This window comes from Salvia splendens, chromosome 6, assembly GCF_004379255.2.
Source record: "Salvia splendens isolate huo1 chromosome 6, SspV2, whole genome shotgun sequence".
Lineage (NCBI taxonomy): Eukaryota > Viridiplantae > Streptophyta > Magnoliopsida > Lamiales > Lamiaceae > Salvia > Salvia splendens.
Window position 1 is genome coordinate 26,546,388 of NC_056037.1, and position 15,977 is coordinate 26,562,364.

Here is a 15,977-nt window from a genome sequence, read left to right on the forward strand (position 1 = left end):
AAGTGAGTGGAAAAAAGTTAGTTGAATAGATGTCTCACTTGTATATATTAGTTATAAATGAAATGTGAGTGGAGTTAGTTAGTGAAAGGAGACTCTATTACCATTTATGGTTAAAGTGAATCAGGACTTCTATTTGCGGACGGACGAAAATGGAAAAGCAGGACTCCTATTTGCCGACTAAAAGAGAAGGTATTACTTAATTTGAAATTTTTTTAACACTAATCATAAAAAACAACATATGTGAATGAGTTGTCTCTACAATCATCGATTTTCAATTATTCTTCAATTCAGATACGAGAGGCCGTCAAAATTAAAAGTAGAAAACTAAAAGAAAAAAAAAGAGAGAAAAAGGGTGAAGAACTGACGATAGTGAGAATCATCTTAAGCCAAATGCGTTAGCTGTTGTTTGCGTCGCGCATTTTCCACTGTTTCAAACTCCGCTGGAAATTGCAAAATATGAACCTTTGCGGCGCTCTGAACTCATCATTGAATAGTTTTGCGCCAAAACCCTCTTGCATTTCTCCTCCTTCAAATCGTTTACTTATTCGAAATGATAGGCGCCCGAAATTCCTGTTTCTTGGGCGGTTCCAATATGCTACAACACTCAGAATCAGTATTTGCAAAGCTTCTTCCTCAAACTCGAGCTCCAATCGGCCAGAACTGGAAAGCGACTCCTCGCAACAGCTATTCGAGGTGGGTGGGGGTGTTTCATCCTCGTTTTAGACCCAATTTTAATTTGGGCTTGTGATTAAAAGTAAATCACATTGGTAAATAGTCTTTTTACTGTTGTTATCCATTTTGAAATTGACTCTCAAAATTGCATATATTGCTTCCGTTTAGGAATATTTACGCTTAAAGATTGCTACATAAGCAGAGTAGCCTTTTGGAGATTGCTTAAAGATTGAATTTTTGAGTTTGAAAGATATAATTGAGGGTAATGTTGAGGTACTTCTATGAATGGATTAATATCTTTTGATATGTGTTGCGTGTCTCTCGTTCATATTAGTTTGATTGTCTATGGCTTTAGCTGTAGTTGTATGGTGTTTCAGAGTTTACTTATCCGGAATCTTAGTAAAACTGTTTGTTTTCCATGTATAATAAGTGTATGGGGCTACTGACTTCCTAGTTCAATGTTTTTTACTTCTTCGAACTTTTGATGTGATAACGTGGTTGAAGAGCACTTGTACAATATTAGGCATGAGTCGTGTTATTGGCTGATGACTTGTCTCATCACTCTCAGAGTTTGAAGGAAGTGGAGAAAGAACGTATGAACAAATTGGAAGAATTTGAAAGGAAGGCGAATGCCCAATTGGAGAGGCAGCTCATGATGGCATCAGAGTGGAGCAGGGCACTTTTGACAATGAAGGGAAAACTGAAAGGGACGGAGTGGGATCCTGTGACTTCTCATTCCATAGACTTCAGTGACTTCAAGAGACTTCTTGATTCGAACAATGTTCGATTCATGGAGTACTCTAATTATGGGCAGACAGTCTCAGGTTGTCCTGCATCATGGATTTTGCTATGCCAACCCAATATTTTTTCATTTGCTGGAGTGGACCATGATGCTCTTTAAATTGTAGTACGTCAGAATAGTACTACTAGGTGTATCTAATTTTGGTGATGGTAAAACTGTAATGAAGTCAGCCATAGTTTGAATTTTGCTGACAAGTTATTGCTAGGTGATGCTATGCTACATGAATTGCAGATCTACAGAGATATTAGGATAAGTTCTTGCTCCAACATTTAGAATTGCTTTACCTTATAAAACAAAACTTTTACAGTTTTACTGTTCATTCATAATCTCTGTTTTGCTTGTATATAATCTTAATTCACCTCCCCATCAAGATATTCTGCTTTTATAATCTATTATATCAAACATAGTTGCCTATTGTCCTGGTCTTTGTTAGAAAATTCCCTATCATAGGATATTGTAAGACAATAGGGGATTCAATAAAAGGTGATTGTATTCTTATTTTCTTATGATTTTTCTGTTCTCTATGTTTGAATGTAGTGATTCTACCTTACAAAAAGGAAGGGAAAACTGAAAGCTCAGTAGGTGACATAAAAAAGGATATCGTTTTTCGGCGCCATGTTGTTGAACGTATGCCAATCGACTGCTGGAATGATGTTTGGAGAAAGTTGCATCAGCAGCTTGTTAATGTTGATGTCCTCGATGTGAACAATGTTCCTGCAGAAGTCTATTCAAGTGTTGCCACTGCAGTTGTGTGGGGAATGAGGCTAGCTCTTGCTGTTGGTCTGTATATCTGGATTGATAATATGATGAGACCGATATATGCAAAGTTAATACCTTGTGATCTTGGCTCTCCTCCTAAAAAAACAACATTGCAGCCACTCAAGCGGGAAGCACTTGGCTCATTAGGGAAGAGTCGGTTAGTTGAGTTTCTGTTTTTTAACCCATCTATTTTCCCAGATTTTTGTCGTCAAATTCATCCTTAATATCAGAATGGATTAAATACTTTTTGGCTTCTAATTTTATGCGGGTGCCAATAATCTGAGAAGTGTGGCCATAAAATTTTGAGTTTGGACATTTTGGAAGTGAAGTTTTGCAAATATAGTAACTGTTCAAGACCCCCAAAAAGTTACCGTGAATCCCTAGAGGTCTCATACTTAGGATATAGCAATGGCACGACCTTCTTACCTCAAAGTGCACCTTACCACAACATTTTGAACATCTCTTGGTTATTATGGAAGATGGACCTTGTTGTTCATTGATTATCCTTGAGATGTCATTAAAAGATTACATATATTATATACAAAACCCAGCACATAGAGATCCCGGATCCCTTAAGTTCAACTCCTTGGACATCAACATGATCTCCATATTTGATAGCGTGGACATGATTTCATTCATTGACTATTTGATGTAGATTATGAAAAATTCAAGGCTCAAATTGTTTAATTTGTTCTCTTCATGTACATGGGTGTGTTTTTCTAGGGATTGAAGAGAACTTTAAATTTCAGAATTAAGAAGTTTGAGTTTAAAACTTTTCTTACATAGTAAGACTTTCCTCCTTTTTCTACAATTGAGGAAAATGATTTTTATTGTAGATGCCAAAGCATATCTGAACACTGTATTACTCCCTCCGTCCCGCAATAAGAGTCACTTTGCCATTTTGGTCCGTCCTACAATAAGAGTCACACTTCATTTTTACCATAAATGGTAAGTAGGTCCCACATTCCACTAACTCACTTCACTCACATTTTATTATAAAACTAATATAGAAAGGTGGGTCCCATATTCCACTAACTTTTCCAACCCATTATTCTTTACATTTCTTAAAACCCGTGCCCACAATAAGAGTGACTCCTATTGTGGGACGGAGGGAGTATTATATTAAGTGTTTATGGAAATTATGAAATGATGATGGATAACTGGATCTATAAAATAGTTAATATTCATGTTTGTATTTACATATTTGATATATTATAGTATTTCCATATGTTAAATTACATCACATACTCTAATGTTTGCAACACAAAAAATTGTATGTATCAATGTCAAATGTCACACTATTATATAAATGAGACTATGAGAGTACAATATATGATATGATAAATATGTTGTATTGTCATATTATGTGATGTGTTTGTTTATATAAACTGCGATGTATTAAGTGAACTTTTGATTCTGGGGGTGGGGGTAATGGCTTTGGTGGGAAGAATGCAAGGAGTGCACAGTTAAATTCCGATTAGTGGGAGAGGTCATACCACATGGAATATAGGAGAAAGATTCAAAATAATTCGTGGTGAATCCACTACTTAAATGATGGAGGACTGGGAGGGGAAGGGAAGGATTTGTACTTCTGCATTCTGACTACACAACTTGATTTTGGATCCACCAATAAACATAATCTAGATTATTGGGTGGACTTTGTTCTTTGCCTTGCAATTTGCTCTGTTATCAGCCAAATAGGAATTGATAAGGATTGAGGATCTTTCAGCTAAGTTTAAGTATATTGAATATAACTTATTTTAAATAAAAGGATTCTTGATTGTCAATTTTATGATGTACAAATGTAAGCTTTGCATGTTTTAATAACACTATTATTTATAATGTAATTCATTGAGATTTTTTGGTGGATGGGCAATATAATATTGAATTCATGCATTATTTAACAGATATATATTCATATTTATTTTATCACCATTCCAGGGCAAAATTCATATCGGCTGAAGAAAAAACAGGTGTTACATTTGATGACTTTGCCGGCCAAGAGTATATCAAGAGAGAGCTACAAGAGATAGTAAGAATACTGAAAAATGACGAGGACTTCCAAGATAAAGGTATCTATTGTCCAAAAGGTGTGCTCCTTCATGGACCTCCTGGTACTGGTAAAACACTTCTTGCAAAAGCTATAGCTGGTGAGGCAGGCCTTCCATTTTTTGCAGCTAATGGTACAGATTTTGTTGAGGTGAGGTCAAATAAAAGTCAATGGTTCAATATTGCAAATTGTAGATTCTTAAAAAATGTGCTATTTATGAGAGATAGTGTTCTAAGATTTTCGGAAACAACTAAATCAACATCTGTTTTTGTTCAGATGTTTGTTGGCGTGGCTGCTTCTCGTGTTAAGGATCTTTTTGCTAGTGCCAGATCATTTTCCCCTTCCATAATTTTCATTGATGAGATAGATGCAATTGGCAGCAAACGTGGAGGACCTGATATTGGAGGGGTATTGAAGTTTTCTTATACTCTATGCAAATAAATGTTGCTTGTTTCTCAATCTGAAGATGCTAGTGGCTCACATATCTATATTTACTTATTTATTTTTAATTTTTAATGATGTTCAAATTTCAGAAGATAAGACATTCAATAAGGTTGACTGTTTCTTTAATCTTCATGGCTCTGAAATATGGAGAGCTCATTAAATTATTGATGTTAATTGATTGTACTAATTCTTTATGCAACATTGTATTGTCAGATCTGTTACTTGAAAGATATCCATAGTATAAGTAAGTGAGTGACTGCATTTGTTGAGAATTTTCAAGATGACACATTGCGGGTCTGCAGTTTTATGTTATCCCAAATGTAGTTCTCACCGCGATTTCTTAATGCTATAAATCAATTAATATTTCAAATTGAGAATATAAATTATTGTTTATAGTTGTATGAGTCACTTAGTAAAAATCTAACTTAATGAATTCAATTTTGTAATGATGTCAGGTCATAACTATATTCATATGTTACAGTTGTATGAAAAGATACCTTTTTTTGTCAAGTTTAAATGCATCTTTCACTTTTCTTTCATCTCTTTGCTTGATTAGGGTGGTGCTGAAAGGGAACAAGGACTGCTTCAAATACTGACAGAAATGGATGGTTTTAAAGAATCAACGTCTCAGGTTATGCACTAATTAAATTACACTATTGCCAGTGCTAATTAATCTTCTCCGAAGTTGACTTTAGAAGACCATATATCAGGTATTAATTATTGGTGCAACAAATAGACTGGACATTCTTGATCCTGCTCTTCTGAGAAAAGGGCGCTTTGACAAGATAATCCGTGTTGGATTACCATCAAAAGATGGAAGATTTGCCATTTTGAGGGTATGCACTGTTTTTCTAAGGACATGTATTATTGGAGCAAGTTTTAATGTCAATTCCCCACCTCTCAATGGAAAGAAGTTCTAATGTGAACATAATAGGTGCATGCTCGAAATAAATATTTTCGTTCGGAGGAAGAGAAGGAGACTCTACTTCAGGAAATTGCAGATCTTACAGAAGATTTTACTGGAGCTGAATTGCAAAATATACTGTAAAAATCACTTTCCTCTTATTTAAATCTAATATTCCTTCATGGGGAGTGGCTGAAGCATCATTAATTACAGGAATGAAGCTGGGATTTTGACTGCTAGAAAGGACTTGGATTACATCGGACGGGAAGAACTTCTTGAGGCCTTGAAGCGAGTAGGTTCTAGAAATATTTTTCAATTGCTCGTGCTTTCTTGACTTGGTTTTAGTACAAAGCATGCTCACATCAAAACCAATCAAATCTTTCAGCAAAAAGGCACTTTTGAGACGGGTCAGGAGGACCGTACCGATGTCCCCGAAGAGCTAAAACTGAGATTAGCATATCGAGAGGCAGCTGTTGCTGTTCTTGCATGTTACATTCCAGATCCATATCGTCCTTTTGCTGATGTATGATATATCTCATTGCGTTCTTTCTTCATGCCACTTTCTTTCTAAATTATCTTACGCAGTTCTTACAAAAGAACTAACAGAAATATCATCTGGTTTTGTTTTAATATATTCTTTATATTTCCAGACGGATATTAATTCCATACAGAGTCAGCCAAATATGCGTTATGAAGAGACATCAGGCAGGGTATTTCTGCGAAAGGCAGATTATGTGGATGCTATAATACGCTCATGTGCTCGTAAGTTCCACTAGGACATGTCCGAGATCGATTGTTAAAATTATCTGAACTTTTATTTTTTTCTCTTCGATAATCCTACTATCATGTTCATATGCCTTGGTAATTATTTTAATAAGAATCTAGTGAATGCTAGTAATTCAAAGTTTTGTCTATTCAATATTTTGCACCATACTACTCTGCATTAGAAGCAGTGTTGCAACTGAAAAACACTATTTGCTATGTTTAGTTTTGGCATGTAACCATGTAGGTGAAAATATAATCGACGATTCTCATTGGTTACATCAAACTAGTTGGATTAACGGAGAAGTACTAATTTTCAGATTATATTCTTCTGGATGAATGTAAACCTTTTAGGGGTGAAAGGCTGCTCTTCCCTAGGACGGAAATTCTATTTACTTATAACTTTCTTTAGAAATTTGCGTTAGTATATTAATAGCGTCTTATATATTGATTTATTAAGGTGTTCTAAACTATGCTTTCTGCTTGATCGAACAAGCTGTCTCGGTGATGCATCGTTCACTGTTCGAGAATTAGAAATGAATAGATCTATAAGGGAGGGTAAGCAAAGCAATTTTTAATTGAGTACTGGTAAATCTCATGTGTACAATCGAGAGAGTGTAGAAGAAAAGTTGGTGCTTAGTACCTTTTGTCTGCAGTCTGCATAGTTTATCTGTTAGAAGCGCATCATAGTTTATTTTGTCAGAGATCTCTCTCTTCATCTTTGCAAATAATGTTTGTGTCAAATCTAGACAGCTGTATAAGGTTTATAGAATATTAACATATTCAATGTGGTACTGATTATTCATATGTTCAGCCAGAGTAATTGAAGAAGAGGTATTTGGAATTGATAATTTATGCTGGATTTCCGCAAAAGCCACATTAGAAGCTTCCAGACGTGCTGAGTTCTTGATTTTGCAAACTGGAATGACGGCTTTTGGGAAGGCCTTCTACAGATATCAACATGATCTTGTGCCTAATGTGAGGAAATGGTGTCTGCTTCTAAATTTGGAGTTATTTTATTTCCATTTTCTGAACAGTTGACTGGATGCTTTATAATTATCGTGTGCAGCTAGCTGCTAAACTTGAAGCACTTAGAGAAGAATACATCCGTTTTGCTGTTGAGAAATGCTCGACTGCATTAAGAGAAAACCGTCCTGCTGTGGAGAAGATAACAGGCCAGTTTCTCTTACTAGTATTTAATTATTTATTTTGTGCTTAAATTTTGCTTAATTTGCTAATCTCTTTTGCTGCTACATGCTGATTCTGACCATGCGCTTTTACTTCAAGCAGATGTCCTACTTGAGAAGGGAGAGATAAAAGCCGATGAAATTTGGAAAATTTACAGCAATTCACCTCGATTGCCTCAGGTGTGTTCTCAGCATATGCTTCAATACAAATTTTCTTGAAATCTGTATCCATAACCAAGCACGCTTTTGTATGAACTAGAAAGAAACATAAGTCCATGTTACTTTTAAGGCCTCTTAAATCCCCCCTCTGATTTGGAACCGGTTGAATGATATAGTCACTTTCCAGTCATATCTGTCATCTACATAAACTGTCTCAAAACTATTAAGCAATTGTCTTTTGTTATTCTTTTGTTTGTTTAAGTTTAGCTTTGTGTGTGATATGGATGTTGGTTGGAGGGGAGTGGTTTGGCCAGAATAATAGGGAAGCGGTTAGTGGGGAAATCCCAAGATTATCTCGCCTGATTAGTTAGTTCAATTTCAGAGATTTTATTGTTATTTGAATTATTGTAGATTTGTTTAGCCGCCTATATAAGGTAGGTCAGTAGGAGTAGCTGATATCTTTGGAGATATCAATATTCTGACGGTTTTACTGTGGCCTCCTGCGTGAGGATTATTTTCTTGTATTCTTTTAGTTAGGTTAATTCCATTCAGTTCAGTTCATCTTGTTCTTTCAATCTTATAGTTCGTTCCCTAGTTTATGTTCTTGTTCATCTGTCTCCGGCCTTTACTCCTATCAGTGTGTCAAGTAGAGTCCTAGGGTAGATGGTTTATTTAGTTCCACTAGGAATTAGAGAGGGGCTATTGTTTTATTCATATTGAATGATCCTGCAAGTGCGGAGAGTTGTAAAGGGTTTGCCCCTAATTTTTTGCACTTTTTCCTCAAAGATCTGTTCCCTTTAGTGGCATCTAAAATGTAGCTTTTGTTTAGAGGTTTGTGACTAAATTCTTGAGGGATACTTCCAGTTATTGAAGACTACACTTGGTCATCTTGTCATTTATCTCTTCTTCACGATTTTATATAAACTGATATTTTCATGTTCCAAGCCTGCTGTGAGGCAATTGGATGAATATGGAGCCCTTATACATGCCGGACGGTGGGGAGTTCATGGTGTGTCGCTTCCGGGAAGGGTAACTTTTGCCCCTGGAAATGTGGGATTCGCAACTTTTGGTGCACCTCGTCCCCTGGAGGTAATGACAAATTACACTTCTTTTCTCATCTTTTCCTTGGAGAGGAAAAAATTCGATTGCCCCTTGTTACTTTCCTCATATCCTGGCCTTGTGTTAGATTTGTAGTGCTTTTGAAGTTAATCGTATTCACTTTTTATGCAGACTCAAATCATTAGTGATGAGACATGGAAGTTAATAGATGGAATATGGGATGAAAGGGTTGAGGAAATAAGGAACGAAGCCTCTATAGAAATCGAAGAAGAGAAAGAGAGGCCAGAGCTTTTGATGGCCAGCCACTTCCTATAAGACTAAAATTCTATTTTTTCAGGTAAGCTTATTTTTTTCTTAAAACTTTTATCAATTGCTATTTCTCAAAAATCATATGATGACGAGCATAAACTGAAAGTAGTAATGCTGGTCATAGAATGCTTTCAGTTGCAAGACTTCCCATGTCTTCACCTAGATTCGTTGTTTTGTTATCCATTCGCACTTTTGCTGGAATCAGTTCTGTATTCTTCCTTACCTCGGTTCATGTTGTGCTCTGAAAGATCTGCGGTGTGGGACTAGTTAGAGAAACTTATCGTATAACGTTCAATCCCAATTCAGATAATGTTGAAAGCTGCAGATTTGCTGTGTATGTTTCTCTTGTTTGTTGTTGCACATAAATTTTGGTTGATGCAAATTTTCTTATGTGGTTTTTGGCTACTTTTGCAGGAGATATCTTTGGTGAAGGAGATATGTGGCTTGACTTTTTTCAGTTTAGATTAGGGAATTTTGGAAAATACAGCTTAGATGAGAAAATTAAAATTATGTGATGAAGAAGCATAACTGTCGTTAAGCAAGAGTTTAACATGATCCAACATGAATGTAGAAGAAATCATTGTCTTGTAGATATGACATGGAGGATCAAAATTATATATATTGTACTCTCATTAATTGATCAAATTACAGATTTTCGAGGGAGGGGGACTAATTTATTATAATTATTTAAACCCTTATATATATATTAGTCACTCAATACTCCCTCTCCCAAAAACAACGAGGATTTTGCTACGAATAAAAACCTTGGAAATTTTCCTCTTGCACAAGGCAATTTGGTGACCTATTTTGGTTGGGATCCAAATAATGGAATGTGGCGTTGCTTACAATAGATTTCAACAACATAGATAAACTAGGAGAGATAATAGGATAAAGTAGGAGAGGATATGTGTACCTAAAAAATAAAAATATTGCAGATGAAATAATATATTAAATTTTTATTAGTGTTAGTACTACTAAATTGTGAGCTACTAATATAACTTCTTTTTTTTATCAAGTACAGTTTTTTTAATAAACCAATTTTGAATTAATTATAGTATCTAGTGATATCTAACCATGGATATTTAAGTAGTACTTATCTAAACTCTAAAAGGTACAAGATTCATATCTATCTCTTGTGGAGTTTCTCTATGGGGAGGAAATTTGGGTAGAAGGGAAGCCACTCTCATGGCAGTTTCCATGTAGTTCTTGTATTTCAAGGCCACATCTTGTTTCATTTGTTTTACATTGTGTTCCATGTTTAAGGCCTTGATCATGCTTGCTAAAGATGAGCTATATTGATCCTTGTATGAGTTTTTCTTGAAAGTCCAAGTCCCCTTTGTCCAGTTGATATGGTAACAAGCCAGGAATCTCTGCCCGTACATCGCTATGAATTCGATGGCTCCTAGAATGAAGTCCACTTCTTTCTCCGACATGTAATATGGGAAGCTCACTCTTGTCCATCCGGGCTTTGTTCCAACATATCCCTACATCAGAGATATATCATTATATATGTATATATCTTAGGATCGCAGACTTGCTATTCGACTGCACCAGTGGCAGGCGAAGAAATATACGTTAGTAGCGGCTATATTTTAGGTAATTTAGATTATTAATAAGGGCTCTTATATAATTATATGTATAAAACATGAATTTTAAAATAGAAAAAAGTTAAAAAAAATGAATTCATCAGGGGCTAAAGCCCCCTCCATTTATACATATAGTTCCGCCCATGGACTGTACATTAGTTTGATATTGTTCACTTTCACATATTTGTTTTTAGGTCACTCTCAAATGACCTCAAATTAATTGGATTGGACATCACTTATATATTACTTCCAATTTTCCTCATTACTTGATGTTGGTATGAGTTTACACCCAACAAACTTTCCACATCCAGTCATACGAGTCCAAGTCCCAACCCAAGCCACTTGAACTCTAATATCAGGCCACTTGTTAGGAATGTTGATTACACATTAGTTTAATATAGTTCATTTTGGACAAAGCCCGCACGAATTTATTTTTGAGTTCCAAAATGTCTCAAACTGATTGGGGTTACAATAACTTGTATATTGTTTCCAACTTCCTTCATTCACCAATTCTCCAATGTAGTATAGGTTCACAAGCCAACAATATAAGACTTCATTAATTCCTAATATAAGACATCAAAATCAAGGTTTTCTAAATGAAAAAAACATAGAATAAATGAGTAACTAAATCACCTCTTTGATGAAGGATCTCATGGCAAGCGAGCGGTGCTCTTCAAGATTGAGCAAAGTGTGGGCGTAGGAGCCGGCACAGGCGCAGCCTCCGCGGGCTTGAATGCCGAAGAGGTCATTGAGAAGCTTCGCGACGAAGGAGCCGTTGAGAGGCTTGCCTATGCTCTTGCTTGGGGATGAAGTGTGTACAAGGAAAGATAAGATGGCTTGTCTCTTCACAACGGTGCTGCCTAATATCACAATGTTTGGATTGCGAATCAATCGTTGCAATACTTTCTCAATGTGTGTCTTCTCCACCATCGCTATGGCTTTATAACCTATGAATTCCTTGATCCAGAAAGCTAAGCCAGCTCTTACTTTTTGGATGTTTTGTGGAGTTCCGGCGTCTTCTCTTTCTTCTATATCGTCTACGTATAGGGTGTCCTAATTCACAAAAATGTATGCTACAATTATTTTGCCAGGGTGATTAAATTATTAATTAATAGGCTACTACCCACTTTATAGTTTATATGTGTATTTATACTAGTATTAATCACTTACTAATTAATAAAAGTAAATCGCGTCCTACCTACAAAAAAAGAAGGTTTAACTGCATAATAAATGATACACAATTCGTCCCATTATAATTGTCACTCTTTTCCATTTCAGTCCGTCCCACAATAATTGTCACACTTTATTTTTATCATAAATAGTAAGTAGGTCTCACATTCCATTAACTCATTTTACTCACATTTTATTATAAAACCAATATAAAAAGTGAGTTCCACATTCCACTAACTTTTCCAACCAACGTTTCTTTACATTTATTTTACTTAAAAAATATCAATCTTGATTGATATTAAGATCTATTACTATTATAATAATAACATGTTCAAATTTCTATAATAGGGAAAATAGCTAAATAAACATGAAATTTTTTTGTCAAATTTTGGTTTGTTCATACTTTTCAAAATCGGAAAGATAAATCACAAGTTTCAGAAATTTGCAATCATCTCAATACGTCTTTTTGCCGATGAAACCCGCGAAGATGCCACAATCAGATTTATCTACATCGAAAAAACAACGATAACACATAATGACGTCGTGTGGTTTAACCAGAAATAAGTGTGAAATCTGATTGCCACGTCACGAGGGATTCCTCGGAAAATCTATGTATAAAATAACGGCGAAATTATGAAACTTGGTCATTATCATTCTAATTTTGAAAATATAGAACAAACCAGACTTAAAAACTTGTATAGTCCATCCAATTAATTTCGGTGAGAGTAATAGGTTGTGGATGCGATCTGCAAAATCACAATTCAATATTTTGTGGAAAAGGTAAGAAAACAATTACCTGTTCACTCAAATTATTGACAAAATCAACAGTTCCACCTCCACAAGTAGATGGAGGTGATGAATCGAGACGGTAAAGAATCTTGCTCATCAATAGTATCCCCGGTGTACCTGGACCTCCCAAAAACTTATGTGGGCTCAAGAATATTGCATCGTATCCATCCGTTTTGCTTGATCTCATCTCAATCTTTGTATACGGCCCACTACATCAAACATACATAATTCATAAAATAAAATAAATACTCCATCAGTCCTAGATAGTTTGTCTCATTTTGACCGGACACGGATTTTAAGAAATGTAACGAAAATTGAGTTGAAAAAGTTTGTAGAATGTGGGTTCTACTTTTATATATTAGTTTTATAGTAATAAAAATGTGAGTAGGAATGAGTTAGTACAATACGGGGTCCACTACCAAAACTGATAAAAAGTGAAATGAGACAAACTATGTGGGACGGACCGAAATAGAAAAAAGGGACAAACTATCTGGGACGGAGGGAGTACATAGTAACAACAGTCTAGTGGTAGAGTGATTAATGTATGATGCCAAAGGTTTTAGGATCGAATCCACCTTTAAAAGTTTATTCCATAAAAAAGTTTGTTAGGGTGAATTGTTGACCTGGCAGCAAAGTCGAAACACGCGAACGCTCCGTATTGGTGGAGGAGGCGGGTGATGGCGCGGGTGTCGGTAATGATTCCTGTGACGTTGCTACAAGCGGAGAAAGAGCCGAGCATTTGGCGATTTTGATCCTTGTAGAGACTAAGGTTGTTGGTCAGAGCCTCCATGTCGATGTGTCCGAGGCGGTCGAGGCCGATCTCCACCACCTCGGCGAGGCTTTGCCGCCAGGAGAGAAGGTTGGAGTGGTGCTCATAGGGACCTACGAACACCACCCATCTCTCTTTGTCGCTTAAGCATTTCAATAAGCTCTTCCTAAGAATGGAAGGAATGGCGATTCCCATGACTTCTTGGAGGCGTTTGATCGCGGTCGTGGAGCCCGACCCGCAAAATATTATGGCATCTTCTTCTCCGCCTCCTAAGCATCTCTTCATGTAGCTTTTCGCGTTGTGCACCATCTTTGTGGTGTGGTATCCGACATGGCTGTCGCTCGTGTGAGTGTTGCCTAATCGTAAAAACAACTCATTTTTGCTTTCAAAATATGTATAGTGCTTCCTACGAAAAATAGTTATGTTTTCTTTTTTAAGATAGTTCATTAAAATTAGTTTCTATTTATTTATGATCAATAGTTATGTTTTACTTTTTAAAAAGTTCATTAAAATTAGTTTCTATTTATTTATAATCAGTTTATGTTTCACTTTCCACGGATAACATGCTAACAACTTTTATTTTAATAATACTTTATTAATTTTAGATTAAAACTCATATTACTAGTAACTTTTATGCATGGGTGTAATATTATCTATTAGTCTCTTTGTGTTTACTTCGATATTTGGTAATTTTATCATATCATATTGATATAGTAATATTATCTCATGGTGTGATATAGAGGAATTCCACCATGGATTTAATAGTGTCTTATATTTACAATTTTGTACAAATAGTTACTATATACTATCACTAAGATAATAATTCAAAATTATCTTCTCCCACTATTGAATTTACAAATTTGAACAAATAGTTACTATCTATCACTAAGATAATAATTTAAAATTATGTACTCTTTACCATTGAATTTACAAATTTGTACAAATAGTTACTATCTATCACTTAGATAATAATTTAAAATTATGTATTCTTAACTTCGAGTTAGTGAACCCTAATTATCTATCCTAACCTTGTATTTGCAACTAAAAAGAATTCACTCTCATTGATTAATTAAGATTTTATGATCTATCCATGAATATTGATGTACTTACCATAGAAGGGAAGTAATTTGGTTGTGACATAGTTCTCAATGTAGTGGAGGGAGCGACCGGAAGCAGTGTGATCGGCGTAAGTGAGGTGGCGCCGACCAAAAGGAGTTTCAAATTCGGCCGAGGTGCCAATAATTTGAGAGCGCAACCACCTAAGTTTCTTCTTAGTGGAGTCGTTGTTCTTCGGAACACCTCTTCCAACTACATGAAATGGAACAGTCTCATGGCTGACTATGTCATCAAAATGATGATTATCAAGAGCATCATTCATGAAGTTGTTGATGTCTTGATCATCATTTAGGGAAGTTTCATAAAATGGAGAATGATGATGAAGTTCAAATTTCATTTGCATGGTCATGGTTCGAAATTTGTGAATAACTAATTTGTTGAATGTGTGGATGTGTAGGAAGTTAGATATAACTTGCTTGTGTATTTAAAAAAATGATCACAAATATATATAGAAAGTATTAGTAGAGTAATTCGTGTTTTAAAATAATATTGATAGGCGACTCTAAGACCATAGGAATGCGGATAAGAAGAAATTGAATACTTGTTCCAACTAGAAAGCGTGCGTAGCAGTCTAATGACCATAGGAATGAGGATAAGAAGAAATTGAATACTTGTTCCAACTCGAAAGCGTGCGTAGCCGTCTAATGATATAATTTTGTAACAGAAATATAATTTGAATTCAACTCATATTTAATGGTGCAATTAATTTTTGGTGGGTATTTAAATATGAATATTAACAATCTTACAGGTTTTTAAAAGGTGATGCATGATTAATAGCAAATTTTATATACCTATTTTCGAATATCAACCTAAACTTACAATCATTGATTGTAAAGAAATCTTTCTTATATATGAAATTTAATATACTTATAGGGTTTTATTAGGTTTCTAACTCCATAATTGATAGTAATTATTACTCCCTTTGTTCCATAATGGTACTCCCTCCGTTCCACAATAAGAGTCACATTTCACTTTTTCTATAAATTGTCAAACTATACAAGGAAAGGATCCATAATTGATGAGAAGATTGGTAATTGATTTGTAATTAATACCTTGTAATAGGCTCCTAGATAGATTGATCTCTTGCCTTAGATAGTTCTTCCCTTCACCTATAAAAGAAGGAGAAATTGTACACTTTCAATATACAAGAAATAAGAAAACTTATATAATATTCTCTACAAACTCTAAACTACAATGGCTTCAATCGCCGCTGCCCCTCTCGATATCCATCTTCAAGATGGTATCAGAGCAGGTTGTTAACGTGGTGGACTCAGAGAAAGCTCATCACAGTCCCATACCTAGACCGACCATACCCATATCCATGACTGAGCCTAGGGGGAGAGTAACCGGCCTCCACAGTCATCGCCTGTTACAGATGTCGGTCCACCCGAGACAGTTAGCGGCACCACCGGGCAGCCGAACTCCAACATACAGGACGTG

The 15,977-nt window shown here is 35.5% G+C and overlaps 2 protein-coding genes across 7 annotated transcripts; one reads left to right on the plus strand and one right to left on the minus strand.

Moving 5' to 3' along the window:
- The first annotated feature begins 298 nt into the window (after positions 1 to 298).
- Positions 299 to 9,752, plus strand: LOC121809796 (probable inactive ATP-dependent zinc metalloprotease FTSHI 4, chloroplastic). Of its 4 annotated transcripts, XR_006052307.1 has the most exons (18): positions 300 to 693; positions 1,241 to 1,496; positions 2,012 to 2,390; positions 4,175 to 4,433; positions 4,560 to 4,691; positions 5,284 to 5,358; positions 5,438 to 5,563; positions 5,662 to 5,771; positions 5,845 to 5,923; positions 6,017 to 6,154; positions 6,282 to 6,393; positions 7,208 to 7,371; positions 7,463 to 7,568; positions 7,684 to 7,760; positions 8,685 to 8,828; positions 8,970 to 9,135; positions 9,356 to 9,441; positions 9,522 to 9,752. XR_006052307.1 is itself a non-coding variant. In XM_042210597.1 (17 exons), the coding sequence occupies exons 1-16, from the start codon at positions 457 to 459 to the stop codon at positions 9,111 to 9,113; spliced, it is 2,538 nt and encodes an 845-aa protein (XP_042066531.1). In that variant the 5' UTR covers positions 299 to 456; the 3' UTR covers positions 9,114 to 9,135; positions 9,232 to 9,363. The 4 variants fall into 4 exon arrangements, 3 of the variants coding, with proteins under 3 accessions (XP_042066531.1, XP_042066532.1, XP_042066530.1); XM_042210597.1 differs by lacking the exon at positions 9,522 to 9,752 and having other exon boundaries at positions 299 to 693; positions 9,232 to 9,363; XM_042210598.1 differs by lacking the exon at positions 9,522 to 9,752 and having other exon boundaries at positions 299 to 693; positions 9,243 to 9,358.
- Positions 9,753 to 10,043: 291 nt separating this feature from the next.
- On the minus strand, positions 10,044 to 14,943 carry LOC121807840 (probable cysteine desulfurase). Of its 3 annotated transcripts, none has more exons than XM_042208178.1 (5): positions 14,532 to 14,943; positions 13,276 to 13,777; positions 12,660 to 12,861; positions 11,327 to 11,746; positions 10,044 to 10,591 (listed from the first exon to the last, which is right to left on the minus strand). In XM_042208178.1, the coding sequence occupies exons 1-5, from the start codon at positions 14,884 to 14,886 to the stop codon at positions 10,205 to 10,207; spliced, it is 1,866 nt and encodes a 621-aa protein (XP_042064112.1). In that variant the 5' UTR covers positions 14,887 to 14,943; the 3' UTR covers positions 10,044 to 10,204. The 3 variants fall into 3 exon arrangements, with proteins under 3 accessions (XP_042064112.1, XP_042064114.1, XP_042064113.1); XM_042208180.1 differs by lacking the exon at positions 10,044 to 10,591 and adding an exon at positions 11,154 to 11,244; XM_042208179.1 differs by lacking the exon at positions 10,044 to 10,591 and adding an exon at positions 11,154 to 11,256.
- Between the last annotated feature and the right edge of the window lie 1,034 nt (positions 14,944 to 15,977).